This window comes from Callorhinchus milii, unplaced genomic scaffold, assembly GCF_018977255.1.
Source record: "Callorhinchus milii isolate IMCB2004 unplaced genomic scaffold, IMCB_Cmil_1.0 Scaffold7, whole genome shotgun sequence".
Lineage (NCBI taxonomy): Eukaryota > Metazoa > Chordata > Chondrichthyes > Chimaeriformes > Callorhinchidae > Callorhinchus > Callorhinchus milii.
This window is the reverse complement of record NW_024704748.1, coordinates 19,102,713-19,120,335: the sequence shown is the minus strand read 5'-3', so window position 1 is coordinate 19,120,335 and position 17,623 is coordinate 19,102,713. Positions and strand designations below refer to the sequence as shown.

Sequence of the window (17,623 nt, the reverse complement as noted above, 5' to 3'; positions counted from 1 at the left end):
TCTTTATCTTGCAAATTAATATCGTTCTGAGATTACCTTTCTCCAGTGTACAATATTTTAACTCGCCTGCATTTCACAATCTGTTAATGACCCATAAGCTGCCTCTTTTGCACTTCTGGTGTAATTTTAAAATGATGATTGCTTTCTAATTGCTTGGTCTGGACTTCCCCTTCTCAGTGCTAGAAGGGGTTTCTCAGCACAACTTTACCATTCCTGATGAACCACACCTGAAAAGTAATCATTTTCCCGTCAGGTGCTGTACGACCTGTGCATTTCCAATGTTTTACATGTCTTAAGCCTTCCTACAGCCAAAGTTCCAGAAGTTGTCACAGTTTACTCAGCTGCAGACTTCGTTACATTAACAGGGAGGGATAATTCTGAATAAATATCAGGTGACTGACTGACTAACTACAAAGAAGTAGGGGGTGCCAGGAGTGAGTGTTATTTCCTCGTCAGCTTGCGAAAGCAAGACGGGTGAAAGTTGCGCATCGTTTATTACATTACCATTTTCAGAAGCGGTTTGAAGAACAGCGTTTCATCCGCGGGCAATTGGCTGCTGCTTTTCCCTCACAACATAAAACTCGGCGAATTCGCTCTGCAGCGTCATCCTACGAAGCACTTTGAGGCGTCTCGAAGACGCGATGAGGCGCCATATCCAATGCAAGGATTATTATTATTATTATTTACCCCCTCCCTCCCTCCCTCCCTCCTCACCACCCATTTGCAGAGCTGAACAAGACATCAACACGGTACTCCGAACGATTTTTTTTATTATTATTATCATCATCATCATTTTGCCAGATTTACCTTTCAAAGACGGCTCCCGTGTGTTTCTTTAAGTTTTTTTTAAAAAAAAGAAAAAAATGTGCTTTTCGAGAGCCGAACGGAAGGGGATCGCGCGCCGCGGCCGTTAGCGGCGGTGGCGGCGGTCTGACGTCGCGTCGTCCTGCGCAGGCGCGCGGCCGCTGTCACGTGGCGGTGGGTCAGAGGTCGCAGCGCCGCCTTTCGGTTTCCCTTTGGGCGCTCGAAGGCTTCAGGTGAGTTTCTCTGCGGCGTCGGCTTTGTCGGCCTCCCTCAGAGGCGACGAGGAGTACCCGGGGTGTGGGCGGGAGAGGCGAAATAAAATGTTGCTGCTGTTAATCTGATTGCCACGAAGGTGAAGGGTGGAGAAGAAGAAAGCGGCGGCAGCGGGGGAGGGTGGGGGGAGAAGAGAGGCGCTCGGGAAGGTCAGGGCCGACCGGCATCAAGGAGGGAAGATGGAGGGGGATTTTTTTTTCTGTGTCATTGTCGCTGTCGGGTAATAACCGGGGGGTGGGGGGGGGGGTATATAAACAGAGGCCGTCCCCAGAGCAGAGCCAGGCTTTGAGGGGGTGGGGAGGGGGTAATTTGTCACAATACACGGAGTTTAACCTTGAGAAATTGTAAAGCTTCGCTGGGAAGTCTGAAATTGTGTGTGTGTGTGTGGGGGGGGGTTATTTTTTTTTAAAAAACCCCCAACTATTACATTAGGATTTTAATTAGTCGGTCCCAGTGATGGGAAAACGAGGTCGATTTTCGAAGTGACGGAAACTGAGAGGTTTCAAGTTCAAGCAGCAGCTTCACCGGCGAAGGTGCCCCTGAAGAGTCCATTTCAAACGTTGTGCGGCAGATGTGTCTCATTTCTGTCCTGGGGGGGGAACGTCCTATGGACTACAATGCAAACTAATGTGCTGGTACGATGAAATGCAGGCAAACTAGTGATTCAACAATTGTATCCCTTCCCGAAACTTGGGCTCCCATTCAGTCTTTTTAAAGTGCTTTGAGATATCCCGATGCTCCCTATTATGATAGGTGCTGTAAAAATCCGCCTGGCTCAATTGGAAGCTTTCTGCCTCTGAGCCGGAAGGTTCAAACCTCACATTGAGACTTTAACCAAACATAATCTAGAATGACCCACCAATATACTGCTGGGATTGCACCGTTAGAGGTGACATCCTTTGGATTGTCTGTCTTTGTAGGTGGAAGTTGAAAATCCACTGGATCTGTTCAAACAGAGGTGGGAATTTATCCTGGTTTTCCTGGCCAATAATCCCCCAGATAAAATTGATCACTCACTTTATGACAAATGTATCAGCCTGGCTCAGTTCGTAGCACTCTCACCCCATGAGAGTCAGAAGGTTGTGGGCTCAAACCCCACGTCGGAACTTGAACTCGTATAGCATAAGATGACAATCCAATGCAGTCCTGGAGGGGTGTTGCATTTTTACAGGTGCCGTCCTTCGAAAGATGTTAAATCTGAGGCCCAGTTTGCAGGTTCAGGTGGACGTTAAAGATCCCATGGCATTGTTCAAAAAGAGAAGGGAGTAGTTACCATTGTCGTGGTCAACAATTCCCCCAAATAAAATTGATCATTCATCTTATGGTGGTTTGTGAGACATTGCTGTGCACAAATTGGCAGCTATGTTCACCCACAAAATATAGACTAAACTTTCCAGTGTATCCTATGAAGCACTTTGGGACGTCCTCCCAATGTGAAAGGTGCTATACCAAATGGAAGGATTATTATTTGTGGGACATTGCTGTGTGCAAATTGGCTGCCACATTCATCAACAATACAACTAGTCACTACACTTTAATAATAATAATAATAATAATCCTTGCATTTGATATAGCGCTTTTCACGTCTTCTTGACATCTCAAAGTGCTTCACAGAATAGACTGTAAAGTGAATTGCCCATATATTTGTGGGCGAAATGCGGCAGCCAATTGCGCACAGCAGTATCCCACAAACAGTCGTGGATTGCAAATGACCCAATTTATTATTGTTTTGTTTTGGAGGGATTATTATTAGGCATATGGAGTAAGGAAACTTGCCCAAGGTTTTGCCCTGCCTGGAATTGAACCCAGGTGTCTCGCTTGCAAGGCGAGTGCTCTAACCACTGAGCTACAGGACTCCACACTACAGGTCTCTGCCAATCGATTAACAACAGGGTTCCTACTTACTTGGAATGGAGAAGAACAAGGCAGACGTGCAAGAGTTATATTAACTGAATATAATATATCAGTTAATATAATATAATAGATGATTTTACTTTACAGTAAAATCCTGTGAAGCGCTTTGAGATATTCTCCCGGTGTGAAAGATGCTATATTATTATTATTATTATCAAAGGCAAGGATTATTATTGTAGTCAACCAAATTGAAACTTTTGTGAAAGAAGTCTGTTTTAAATCCCAGTGTTGTATATTTTTGGTTTGCAACTTCATCCTCTCAGTACACTATAATTCTCTGACACGTACAATCTGTATAAAATCACTTGAGTTGCTCTGCCAGATTCCAGTCTCTTGTTTTCTCCCATTTTTGAAACTGTTAGTTATGAAAAATTACACCTGTGTGTTGATTAAAATCAGACAATATAAAACAGATTGATCAGTGAATGAGAGACAAAGATCAACATTTCTGGTATGAATGACCCTGTGCTGCCTTCAGCTGACCAACATGTTCTAGATTTCCAGAAATAACTTATTTCAGATTTTCAGCACTTATTTTTTCATGACTCATGTGAAAGGTTCTATAAATGAAACATTTTTATTGTAATATTCGGACAAACGATAACTAAATTCTAATATTTTTGTACTTTTGGCTTATTGTAATATCCGTTGCAGTATGAATTGGCTGAATCAACATTAAGTCTAGAAGCAGAAATTTATTTGCCCATTGTAACTATTTTCTCACACAATGGTCCAAATTGCAATTGATTAGCAGAAGATACAATGAAAAAGATAATTTCCTAAATTTAGACATCGTTTCATTGAAGAAGACTGTACAGGGAAGTTTTTTTTGTTCCCATTTTTCTCTACAACTTCCTTTAGCTTAACATGGACAGCACAAAAGTCATTCAACCTGGCGCTCGCCAATGTCTGCTCACCTCCTGCTTTGACATCCTCAACCTCCCTGGCCTCTCTCTCAAACTTATTGAATCAGTGCACAACCGTGGCATCTGATTTGAACCTCAGTTCACCTTCCGTCGTCACATTTGGTCCCTGACCAAGACTGCTTCTCTTCATTTCTGCCACATTTCCCTATCTCGTGCCAAATGCCGCGAAAACCCTTATCCACACTTTTGTCACCTTTGTGGATAAGAGTTTCTGCGGCATTTTCCATGAGATAGGGAAATGTGGCAGAAATGAAGAGAAACAGTCTCTTGACTTTTCCAATGCACTCCTGCTGGTCTCCCTAGTTCCAACATCCACAAGATCCAACTAATGCAGAACTTTGTCGCTGGGATTCTTACCAAATTCCGCATGCCCATCTCCTAAATTCTGGTATCCTGTTTTCCAATGGATCAATTTCAAGGTCCTCAACTTCACGTATAAATAGCTTCTCCCTATCGCTCTGATCTTGTGCCCCACCCTCTGCTTTCACCCCAGATAATATGGGGCTGCTGTGTATCCTCTGCCCCATCATCAGTGGCTGAGTATTCAGTCCCCACTCTCTGAAATGCCTTCCATCTCGCCCCTCTCAGCATGTTTTTAAATCTCACATAACTGTTTTTCGGCTGAGCTTATGGTCCCCTTCTGTCTTGGTGTCCGACCAACCACTGAAATGCTCTGAGATATTCTGCAAGTGTGCTATACAAATACCCAGTTGTTAGTGAAGTTGCTGATACCACACCTCAAATTCCAAATGTTTAACATTTGTTTTGCTTTTAGATCTGGAAGTAAAGATGGTGCTAAAAGAGATCCCAACTGAATCCTTGTCTCGACCCCTCTCACGCAATGAAATAGTTGGTTTAATATTTCGTTTGACAATATTTGGTGCAGTAACATATTATACCATCAAATGGATGGTGGATGCCATTGATCCAACAAGAAAGCAAAAGATGGAAGCACAAAAGCAGGTTAGTATTTGAAATATTTTCTACTTTAAACAACATTGATAGTAGAATATCTGGGAAATAATTTTAGCACCTTATGGTTACATGTAGAAGAAATGCCCAGATTCACACATTTATTTTGGATGGCCTAATTGACCTTGACCCAAATGGATCACACAGCATTTTATTAGTCCACCTTCGTTTGCCCTTCCCAAGGGACTTTGTCTTGCAGTATTGAAACCAAGAGGATATGGTTGAGATGCTGGATGTTATTTCCATGGACTTCTGAAAGCACTGTTTTAAAGAATAAGATTTAGAGTCATGGAATAGATGGAAATATATTAAGATGGATTAACAAATGGTAGCTGATAAAAACCAATAAATAGCAGAGCATGTTGAGATGAAGGGTGCTATATAAATGCGAATTGCTGTATTCCACTTGAAGCCATATATGAGTGGATGCCACAAGGATTGGTATATAGAATATTGTTTAAAATTGTTATCAATAATTTGGACACTGACATCACATCATGTACACTATTCAAGAACCCAGGTAATAACTTCAAATTACAGAACCAAAAGAGAATAGGGAAAGCAGGAAAGCATTCTTTTCGTAAAAGGATGATAACCGTGTGAATCAGACAAACAGCATGGTTGGTAAAATAAGAAGCGACAAAGGATTTAAAAAATGTTCTGTCAACTAAAACTATGATTCATAGTTATTAAATTTAGAGAGAAATACATCAAAGAAATCTTGGGGAAAATTGGATGAGTAGGCTATTGGCATTTTGCCTGAAAATGTTAATACAGTAGGATGCATGTCTATACCTCCAGTTTCATTGATGAGATAAATAGGCAGATTACCCATTGAGAGTACCTTAGAATATTTTGGACTTGCTTGCCTTTTCCCAGCATGTCCCTTTTTCGTTCGAGCTAGTTAACTTCTCTCATCCCTTTTGAAACAGAGTTGTTCCATTGAATATTATGTAACTTTAGCAGCAATATTTTAAAGTATGGAAAGGATAGCAAAACCTTTCTAACCTACAGTATTGCATCAAATGAATTTTATAGTTATTGTTACATAGTCAACTTGTATTAAAGTGTGAACCTTATAAACAGCTAAATTAGAACTAGATTCAGAGGCAATAGTGTCCTCTTTATAAGTGTTCAACTTCATTTACGTTTGTATCCTTTACAAGGGTCAGGAATGTGCACTACTAATTCTCTGCATCAAACTTTTTGTTTCAGCACTATTTGTGGGTTTATTAATGAAACATAATATATGTGGGATAAATGATTGAATTATCTACAAATACTGTATATCCTACAGAAATTGAGTCACTTAATACTTGTTGAATTCAGTAATATACCTTTCTGTTTGCCATTTTATTTTTGAAGGATTTTCTCTCTCCTTTCTCTTGCACACTAATTCTCTCCCTCGTTTAAAGATGTTTGATTAATTTGTACTTCTCCTGGGGTAAAGATCCACATTTGCTTTTTGTTAAATGTTCTTTATATGCAGTATTTTGCTATACAGTAATCTTACCTGCAAAGCTATTTGGACATCTTAATCTGTAATACATTGACTACATGAAATCAATTTCTTTTCTACAAAATTGTAAGCATTCAGCTAACAGTTGTTACTACTGAATAGTACTGGAGTACTAGACATTAAATTAAGATTGAGGTATAGCTGTGGGAATGCCCCTGCTTTGTGATCTATTTGAGATTAATTATTTATTCATTGACTTGCAGGCAGAAAAACTCATGAAGCAGATTGGTGTAAAAAATGTCAAGCTCTCGGAATATGAGATGAGCATTGCAGCCCATCTAGTCGACCCCCTGAGTATGCAGGTAAGAAACACTTTAATTTTAGTTGGTATAAAATTATAATTTTAATCTTATCGAAAACATGATAAGACGCTATGCCAAATGCAAGGACTATTATTATTACTCTTGCAGTCAGAAAGTGAAATATAGATAGAGTGACTGTATAGAATGATAGCATTAGTTGCGAAATGTTGCAGGACTAATGAGCAGAGACCTCATTACCATTGTGTTGCCTGATATAAAATTCCGTTTTGTATTTGGAATTTAAATAATAAAGGAAAAAACAATTGAGAAAAAATGAAAAGATGTAGGTAGTGAGGTGAAGGCTGAGAGAGAGTAACAATTTTGGGAAGTAAATTGATACAAAGTAATGGTTGAAGGAAATATTAACATTGTGTTTCCATTTGTAATTTAAAATCCTCCCAACTTGCGTCCAGTAGAGAAAGCACGCAAATGACCTGCTTCGTGTACACCTGCCAATGTAACCACATAAGTGTGGGTGGTCTGAGTTATCAACAAATTTAAAATCTGTTTTATTCCATTCGTAATTCCAGCTCCCAATTGGGCCAACATCTGGAACTCACTAAACCAGGCTTCATGGGTATGAACCTGTGTCCTACTCAGAGCAATGGTGTTTTGGGGACCCCAAAACTAGACACTGGTTTACAGTGAGTGTGTGAAATAAAGTGGCTGCCAGGTCCACTTCTGGTTATCAGGTCCCCAATGACATTACTTCCTGGTTTGGGTAAATTGGCTTCCGGAACGGAACATGTGTGCTGCATGCAGGAAGCTGGCCAATCCGTGACGGACGTATACCACACCAGAGTCTCCAGAGCACCTGTGTTTTAAGCAGATTCACGCTCTAGCAAGGTGCCTTACAATGACATTGCCCTGCAGGTGGACGTGTATTTTTTCCATTTTTTCAGGAAATGTACATCACCTCTTCTGGTAGAGTAACTTGCTATTTAGGGGAATTGCATTTCACTTTGTGGTAGCGTTTTGGAGCTTCAGTGAGCTCCTTTTTCTAAATTTAGCACTGTCTTGAACAAATATTTGTTTTGTTTCAATTTTACATTGTATTCTAATAATCAGGCATATTATCAGTGAATTGAGGTGGAATTCCAGCTTGATTTGAATTCTGAATCCATGAATAAATATGGGGTTAGTAGTCATAATTTGAATATAAACAACATGTGATCTGAAGCAGAGAAATCTGTAGTGAGTACTAATTTGACTGTTTTTAAGAGTTGATGTATAAGCTTAAAATTAAAACAAATACATGTCAGATTTTTAAAATAAAATCCTACAGATGCTAACATTTCTGATTGCTTAACTGCTTCAATATCAGACTTGTTCAAAATCGTCCGCCCCTTTCCTTATTTTTTGAACAATAGATCAAACAACTATGATTTGTTTTACAGTCCAATGGGCAAATTTAGGATTTGCTTCCATATTGTGAAAGTGATAGCTAATAAAAATATTGGAAACTGTTACATGTTGTTTTACATCTACCAGCTTTTGAATCAAATTATATTGTCAAACGAAGGCTCATTACATAAAATATATAGTGTTTAAAAACTATTTCTGAAACGAAACAGGAAAAATTAAAACCATAATTACAATGTCCTGTATTGATTTTACAACAACAACAACATTTCATTTATAGAGCGCCTTTCACGTCGGGGGGGACGTCCCAAGGCGCTGGACAGTTGGGTCAGGACCCAAGCAGAGGGGAAATGGCCAGGGTGAGGGGAGGGAAGGGAGGGAGCGAGGAGAGGGTAAGAGAATCGAGAGGGTAGCTGAAGGCACGATCAAAGAGAAAGGTCTTGAGACCGGCCTTGAAGGAGGAAAGGGTGGAAGCAAGGGGAAGGCACTGGGGGATAGAGTTCCAGAGCCTAGGGGCTGAGAGGCTGAAGGCCCGGCCACCGATGTTGGGGCGGGGGATGTGGAGCAGACCAGAGCCAGAGGAACGGAGGGTACGGGCAGGTAGGTAGGGGGATAGTAGGTCGGAGAGGTAGGAGGGAGCGAGGCCATGAATGGCCTTGTAGGTGAGGATGAGGATCTTGAATTCGATCCTCTGGGGGATGGGGAGCCAGTGGAGGCGAGCGAGGGTGGGAGTGATGTGGTCGCGAAGCCTGGTGCGGGACAGTACACGAGCTGCAGAGTTCTGAATGACCTGCAGCTTGTGGAGGGAGGTGCCGGGAAGGCCGGCGAAGAGAGAGTTCCCATAGTCCAGCCTTGAGGTGATAAAGGCGTGGACCAGAGTTTCAGCAGCGTGAGGGGTGAGGTAGTGCTGTAGTCTGTCAATGTTCCGGAGGTGATGGAAGGTGGTGCCAGTTGTGGCGCGGATATGAGGAAGAAAGGACAGCTCAGGGTCGAACAGAACACCGAGGTTCCTGACGGCTTTGAGAGGTGGAGAGTGCAGCCTTGGATGCTGATGCTGTCAGCGCCTGAGGTGCGGAGGCGCTGACGTGAGCCAATCAGGAGGGCCTCAGTTTTGCGCACGTTGAGCTGAAGAAAGTTGTCTCTCGTCCAGGACTCGATGTCGGACAGGCAGCTGTCAGGACATCGGTGGTCGTGGAGTTGAGGGTAGAGGAGGAAAGGTAGAGTTGGGTGTCATCCGCATACATGTGGAAGTTAACCCCATGTCTGCGGATGATGTCACCAAGGGGGAGCATATAGAGGGTGAAGAGGAGGGGACCGAGGACAGAGCCCTGAGGGACACCACAAGAGACAGTGCGGGGGCTGGAGGAAAAGCCGTTTGTTGAAAAAAAATGAAGATGGTGGGAGAGGTACAACCTAAACCACTCAAGGACAGGGCCTTGAAGTTTGAGGTGGGAGGACAAGCGGTGGAGGAGGATAGCGTGGTCGACCGTATCGAATGCTGCCGATAGGACGAGGAGGCAGAGGGAGCCCTGGTCGCAGATGGTCAAGATGTCATTGGTGACCTTGACCAGAGCGGTTTCTGTGCTATGGGCAGCACGGAAACCCGACTGAAGGGATTCGAATAATGTATGGGTGGAGAGGAAAGAGCGCAGCTGGGAGGCGACAACTCTTTCAAGGACCTTGGACAGGAAGGGGAGGTTGGAGATGGCCCAGTACCTTGATAGCTGCGACGTATCAGGGGAGGGTTTTTTCAAAGCGGGAGTGATGGTGGCAGTTTTTAGGGAAATGGGAACAGAGCCAGAGGAGAGGGACAGGTTGATGATGTCTGTGATTAGTGGGGCAAGGAGGTGGAACTGAGAGATAAGGAATGGGAATGGGGTCAAGGGAGCAGGTGGTGGGTTTCAGGGACAGGATCAGTTTGGTGACAGAGGGTGGGGAAATGGGTTCGAAGTGTGTAGGGGAGGATGGGTAGGAGTCAGAGTGTGGGAGGGAAGGGGTGGGTTGTGGGTGGAAGTTGGAGGGGGAGTGACCGCGCAGCGGATTCCCTTGATTTTGGATTCAAGGAAATCCAGCATCTCCTCGCAGTGAAGGTTGGAGGAGATGACCTGGAGGAGATATATTTTAATATATATGACAAGTTTATTTGATCTTAAATACAGTCTATAGGGTAAGAAGATAAATGTGGAAGGTCACTAAGCATATGAATAATTTAAAAGTGAAACAGACGACTGTCTACAACAAAATTGATCTTTAAAATTTCAAACATTTGACTAACTCATTTCTGGAGATAAATCTGTCATTAGATTTTTTTTCAAATTAGGGTAATTTGTGTATCGAACAATAAAATGGGAATCAAAAAATGGGAATCAAGCTTATCAAATTCAAATATCTGAGGTAATGTGCTGACGTAAGTTTAGCCAACACCTAATTTATTTATAGCTTGTTAGATAAAATAAGTGAAAAATAATATTTTCCTTAACTATTTTGGTTTGTTTCTGTTCTTAAAACAGCATTCATAAATATGGATTAATTTACTAGAATTGATCTATCTGCAAGCACAGAGTTCTTTTAATTCAAAGCTACAATTTTTACTGGCTTACCACATATTTCTATCAGCACAGCATTTTTCCCTGCATTCAACCTATCCTGTTTTCTACATTACTCTCTTCTTCATTAGCAGCACCATATAAATAATGCCAATTGGTACATTATTAATTCTGCAGTTTAAGTATTCCAAACCATCATTTTAACTGAATTTAGTGTGCAGACCAGGCTTGGCCTCATATGATTTTGGGTTACCCGCCTCTCATGAGCACAAATTGTTTAAAAATATTTGTACTCAAATTCCTAATATAGTCTTAGTATTTTATAATTTTAATAGTTTTGTTACATATAGTGTACCACTGACTTATGTAAGGCTAGTTTATTTAGTATTATGTGAGATCATTAATGTTATTAATTACTAATGTTTTTGGTATGACATCCATTTTATTCCAGAGTGGTAGACTGAAAGCTAAAGTGCAGCATCAGTGATCGGTGGGCACTGATTGATGAAGAGAATCATTAAAAAATATTTTTAAATAAATGTATCTAAATATAATAATATATTGGCACTCGCCAACTATCTACTTGGTTGAAATTATTCTCTATATGTTTCAATGATCCCTTGTCTACAATGTTTCGATCAAAATGTTTGAATTGTATGCAATTTTACTCAATGGTATTACTGGATTATCTGTTCAGAGTAGCATAAGCAAGTGGTAATTGCCATACAATGCAGGACTTTTCAGCTTATTCAGCTCCCTGTTATTTGTACTGCAGATGGAGTTAAGAATGGACGGTCATTGGTTGTAGGTTTCATTGCAAGATTTCTGAGATGTAGCAGTTTACAAAACTTTGCTGGTTCATTTCTTGTGCTTTGATTCCCCTTCACTAGGTTACGTGGAGTGATGTGGCTGGCTTGGATGATGTCATTGCAGAACTTAAAGATACAGTAATATTGCCCATTCAAAAAAGGCATCTGTTTGAAGGTTCAAGGCTGCTTCAGCCTCCAAAAGGTACACAATGAGAACTACAATATACACCCCGTTTCAAGCAAGCAGCAAGCTCAGATCTTTTAATACGTTTTTTTGGGGAAGCAATACAATTAAAGACTGAGAGGAAACATCTTTCATTTGTATTTATATTTATGATATATTTATTAGAATGAAAGAAGAATACAAAGTATTATGGGGGAATGCAAGTTCACAATTGATTGGTATCCTGATGTGCAATGTAGAAATAATTGTTAGNTTTTTTTAATAAAACACTTGTTTGTGCTTTACCTGCAGGTGTGCTTTTGTATGGTCCTCCAGGCTGTGGAAAAACTCTTATTGCCAAGGCCACCGCTAAGGAAGCGGGTTGTCGATTTATTAATCTGCAGCCATCCACCCTGACAGATAAATGGTATGGAGAATCTCAGAAACTAGCTGCAGCTGTTTTTTCACTGGCTGTGAAACTGCAACCTTCCATCATCTTTATCGATGAAATTGGTAAGCAGCCATATTTTGGGCCTTTCAGCATTTTGTTCAAGGTCGTCAGAGAGGATGTTAATTGTAAATAAATATTTATACAGCCACTTAAATATTTATACAGCCTATTTTGTGCTGATGTATTTTGCTGGCACAAAATATCTTATCTAGTACAGTATCACTCCATTGATGCTATATGTTTAGTTTTTTTAAAAACAGATTCCATTTAGTTTTTTTACATATTTTATGAAATAACACTGCTATCTGTGCTCCTGCTACTAATTACTTTAGGTTATGTTAACTAACATTGAGTACCCCAAGAAAAATAAATTGATTCATTATTAATTTTGAATAGTGTAGATAACTTATTTTTGCACAAGAATGCTTTACTTTTTATTGTTCTTCAGATTCTTTTTTGCGTAATCGGTCCAGCTCAGATCATGAAGCTACAGCCATGATGAAAGCTCAATTCATGAGTCTCTGGGATGGCCTTGATACAGACTACAATTGTCAGGTAACTAAAATATTTGATTCCACAATTTTGATTGCATAACATCTTTTTGCCTCAATGAGGGATAATGATGTCGCAGAATGGATTGTGTTTTCTCAAATGCCAAGTGTATTTAGTCAAAGAATGCGATATGTTTAAAATCTGCAAGGAGTAGCAAGTCTGATGACCAGAGGTATATTATGAATGTCCTTGATTTAGTCCATATAACTATACAACTGCTTCTGTTTACCTTTGGTTGTTTGACACAATAGTCTTCCTTTGCAGTCATTGCTTGTATAATTTTTCATTTTGTCTTTGAGACCATGCTTCTTCCTCAACCACAATTTTAAACAAGGGACACTTGTTGTATCAAACAACCTTTATAGCCACAAATTTGAATTACTTGGTGTGAGAATTATATGTACTTTTTTCCATTGATGATTGGGCTCAAATATCGCTTTCATCTGTGCAGCATGAATCAATTATTAAGTGAACTATGTCGCCGCCTTGTGGCTGATTTGAAATAGTAAGATCACTGTAAACTTATTTGACACCAGTGCAATACATCTGCATTTGATTTTAAATGAAATATGAGATAAACTTTTCAATGCTGCATATTGAAAGTTTATATAGAAGTGAATTTCCATCCCTTTGGATTTAGAAGTATAGTTCAATTGATACTTTCCTTCAAGTTATATGAAAATATATGACCCCAAAAATTGTAGAATTATTATAATTCCTAGCCTATATTTTTAGAGTATGATTGAAGATTTGTGTCTTGAAGAATGCATCTTAAAAATATTTAAGTTATTTCTATGGCAATTATAAAATATGTTATTATCAATAATGTTTTATCAATATATTTTATCTGCATTTTACAGGTAATCGTAATGGGTGCCACAAACAGACCACAAGATCTTGACTCTGCCATTTTGCGAAGGATGCCCACAAGGTTTCATATCAATCAGCCTGTAAGTACACATCCAGGAATAATCCAATGGCAATGCAGTTTATGTAGGATTTAATATTGTTTCTGTAATGATGCTGAAGCCATGAAGTAAATAACCAAATAAAATTGGTCATTTACTTCATGACTGTTTGTGGGACATTGCTGCGTGCAAATTGGCTGCCACATACTGATGTATTGAATTTTGTCTGTTTCATAGAATGTCAAACAACGAGAATTAATACTGGATTTGATTCTATTAAATGAAAAGGTAGGTATCATTTTGTATAAAGGTCGGTCTTAATAACCATTCTGTTTTACATTTACATTGATAAAATTTTTCAAACTTGAGTTAAATCTTTTAAAAGTTTCTTCTGTTCTGTAGTCAGTTTTGATCTTGTGCGTCTTCTACGGCACATGGTGAAACAGATTTATTCTGTCCCTGTGTAGTGTTTATAATTATAATCCTGGCAGTTGATATAGTGGCTCATCATGTTTTCGAGATGTCTCAAAGCACTTCACAGAATATACTGTAAAGTGAATTAACTGTACATCTCATGAGCGAAAATAGAATTATTGAGTTAATAGAATCAGTCTTTTAGAGAAAAGGCTCACCTTTGCATTTATTTTGTGTATTGTCTTTTGGGAAATTAGTCAGTATTGCAATACAGAAATTATTCCCTCTCCCATTTCATCTTATCTTGCGGAATTGAGTGGTTTTCTCTTTTCCCATTGTGTCACTTTCTCAATTGTAACATTCATTTGGGGTTAAATTCAGTTATCTTCAAATGTAACAAAGTATGTGTTTGGTGCCCAGGTGGATATTCACGTGAATTTGAATGAAATTGCCAGGGAAACTGAAGGCTTCTCAGGGAGTGACCTGAAAGAACTGTGTAGAGATGCAGCAATGTTTTGTGTCCGAGATTATGTGAACTGTTCTGATACCGAAGAGAGGTTGGTACAAATCACTTACTTTAAACTTTTACAATACACTTTTAAAGTTAAGCGTCAGCATTAAAATGGCAGGCCTAATTGGGTTGTCAGAAAAGGCTAGAGTATTATTTACCAGGTATGCAATGTATATTGTATCATGCATTTTACATTATGTCATCTTTGAGGGTCTGTTACTTTGTCTGGTCATTCATTGAAGCAACAGTAATATTGGGCCATTATTTAACAAAACAAGTGAAACTGATCTGGAAAGGCAGTCAATTTATAGAATGTTATTAATAAATGTGTTTTTTTAGCCCTTCAGTACTACACATCTCTTGTAGCTTTCACATTGTGCACCTTCATCTATCTACAGCATTACAAAAGTAATTTCTGGTAAAAACTTCCAATAGTGCTAAGACTAGATGAGTAATTTTAAATGTAATACCTTCCTTTAACTATCAGCATGCTTCAAATAATCTATTTTAATAGTACTGAAGAGGAGATTCGACCCATCAAACAGCAGGACCTTCGAAAGGCAATAGGAAAGATGAGGCGGTCTAAAGAAGCTACTGTTCCAAATGGTTTGATGCATCTCACTGTCGACTGATAGACTTCTGTCCAATTTCTGAGACTATAGATTAAGCTGCATTGTTTTGCATTACGGCTTTGCTGTATGTGATGGTTTCTCTGCTGTTGGGGAAAACAATATAATGTATGGGGAAAGGGGGAAAAAAAGTGGAGGTTTTATTTGTTATATTTCTGGGAAAATTCAGTGCCACACATCAAACAAATGTGTACCTAAACTGAACCAAACTTTGCAGGTCTGTATTCACAAAAAACTTCACATTGATCTATTGTGTAATTCCTGTTTCAATTGGAGTTGTGCAGATACTTACTTGAATTAGGATTTTGTGTATATTGGTTCAGATTGTGAATACATTAGTATCATTGTTTCAGATTTAATGCTAAAGGACTACTGTTTGAAAGATAAATATTCTGTGGAAAACCAGAGTGGAGTTTTTAAAAACAATAAAAATAATTTTAGACTGTATTGTAATCTACATAATTTAGTGTTTGTTTGAGAACTCTGGAAACTCTTAATAAATAATTTGAATAAACTGTTCAAATTCAGTTTCTGACACTGGTTGAACCACAGGCTATTTTTGTTATTTCATTACAAACTAGGTTGGCCATGCTTTTTAAGTGTATTTTTAATTTTGTGTTTATTGTAAATTAAATGGCTAAAAGTCTGTAATTTCTTGCACATCATGTCTGTACTTCCTTACTTCATTATTAACTGGAACTTAATGTGGTAGCCCTGTAAATATGTATTCAATGATACTGGCAAGTTTACCATTACTGTTGTCTTTAAAGACTTGCACATGGCAGTATCAAGCCTCAAGAAGGAGCACTATTTCAGAATTAAATTTTTTTCAAGAGATTGTGAAACTCATGTGACCAACACATTGTCTCAAAATTCGCACAGCATACAGAGGGGTGTGTGTGTGTATAAGTGTGTGTGTATATATATATATATCAAGTGATTTTTTTGCTGATATTTTACAGCATAAAAATTATGTAATGTGTGTGGCACATCATAAGTAATAAAAAAACACCATTTAACATGTTATTGTGTACAATTTGAACAGTCTTTGGCAAACAGCCCCCGTTAGAAATAGTAGGAAAGTCCTCACAGGCCCAGTGCTTGCCATACAATTTTCTAAATTCCAACCATTTCATCATTTTCAAATTTAATTGTGACATTTTAAAATGTATTTGAAATAATTATCAGATATTTAAATAATTATCAGATACCAATCAGATTGTGCGGTTTATCAGCATCAGTTTAGGCTCGCTGGTGCTGCTGTGCATTAATTGTCAGAAGAGCAGGTAACCTGTTCCCAGAAAACAACAACAACAACAAGATTCCATTTATAAAGCGCCTTTGTACCTCAGTCTTGTACCTTTGAGGTAACTGCTGATGATACTCATTGGAAATTGCACTCCATTTTCCTTCCTTCCTCGCTATGTTATAGTCCCATCTTAGTACCATTTAAAGGATGTTTAAAATTAAGATTTTCAATGGGTATAAATTAGCATTTTGCTACTCAGTACTGCAATGAAGCATCTATGTGCATTACTGCTTTCTTTGTATAACTGCAGTATATTTTCCAACTAAGCCAGTTGTCTACTGCTATCACTCACATTTGCCCTCGATGGTCAATCTTTGTTTTGATATTTTGTTCTTTAATATATCTGGTGCCTTTATATCACTGGACGCTTGTCCTTGTCGAAGGTTAAGATGTAAGAAGATTCAATGCTGTCATTCGAGATGGTTCTCAATTTATCACTAATCTAATGCACGGAAAAAATGGTAAATAATCTTTTAAATATATTCAGATGTCTAGGTTTTATTGTATCCTGGAATATTTACACAATATAATAATTTCAGAGAAACATGAAAATCATTCTTCATGTGGAAGCTTGAGGTAATATTTAGTTTTAGAGAGCAAAGCTATGAGCAATTGTGTACACTGATACTTACTTTCCACTTTTTGAAATCTCTTTCCTATCCTCTTCTATCCTTTTGTTTATGCAAACCTTTTATAGGGACATCATAATAATAAAATAATCCTTGCATTTGATATAGTGTTTTTCACATCTTCTAGACGAAACATGGCAGCCAATTGCGCAAAGCAGTATCCGACAAACAGTTGTTGATTGAAGTGACCAATTTATTATTTCTTTTTTCTTGAGGGTTTATTATCAGGCATGTGGAGTAAGGAAACTCAAAGAAATCCAAGGTTTATGCCCTGCCGGGAATCTAACCCAGGTCTCCCACTTGTGAGGCGAGTGCTCTAATCACTGAGCTACAGGACTCCCAACAAATAGAAGAGACATAACTGAAGGATGAATACAATATATAACGATACACATTACATTTTACCTGACCAATAGTTCATGTTTACACATTGTTTTTCTTTTGTCAAGCATTCCTGAAAAGTATTTTTATTAAAAACTTAGGTATGACAAAGATTTATGTTTATTTATAGCTGTATCATTCAATAAATAAATTTGAACAGAGTTATTTTCACACCATTATGTAAAATGATTTGGAAGAGTTACCTATGAAAACTATGTTGGAATGAATAGTAGAACTAACTAAAAAGGC

General features: G+C 38.8%; 1 protein-coding gene across 2 annotated transcripts; it reads left to right on the top strand.

Moving 5' to 3' along the window:
* Positions 1–957: 957 nt before the first annotated feature.
* On the top strand, positions 958–16,079 carry atad1b (ATPase family AAA domain containing 1b). Of its 2 annotated transcripts, none has more exons than XM_007896907.2 (10): positions 958–1,037; positions 4,693–4,880; positions 6,612–6,710; positions 11,509–11,629; positions 11,903–12,103; positions 12,490–12,596; positions 13,454–13,543; positions 13,739–13,789; positions 14,336–14,472; positions 14,941–16,079. In XM_007896907.2, the coding sequence occupies exons 2-10, from the start codon at positions 4,707–4,709 to the stop codon at positions 15,056–15,058; spliced, it is 1,098 nt and encodes a 365-aa protein (XP_007895098.1). In that variant the 5' UTR covers positions 958–1,037; positions 4,693–4,706; the 3' UTR covers positions 15,059–16,079. The 2 variants fall into 2 exon arrangements, with proteins under 2 accessions (XP_007895098.1, XP_007895105.1); XM_007896914.2 differs by lacking the exon at positions 958–1,037 and adding an exon at positions 1,064–1,156.
* Positions 16,080–17,623: the final 1,544 nt, after the last annotated feature.

Coding starts and splice junctions, on each gene's coding strand:
- atad1b (XM_007896907.2), top strand. CDS start 4,707: ATGGTGCTAAAAGAGATCCCAACTGAATCCTTGTCTCGACCCCTCTCA. Junction 6,711..11,508: donor TCGACCCCCTGAGTATGCAG/GTAAGAAACACT, acceptor CCCCTTCACTAG/GTTACGTGGAGTGATGTGGC. Junction 12,597..13,453: donor ATACAGACTACAATTGTCAG/GTAACTAAAATA, acceptor TGCATTTTACAG/GTAATCGTAATGGGTGCCAC.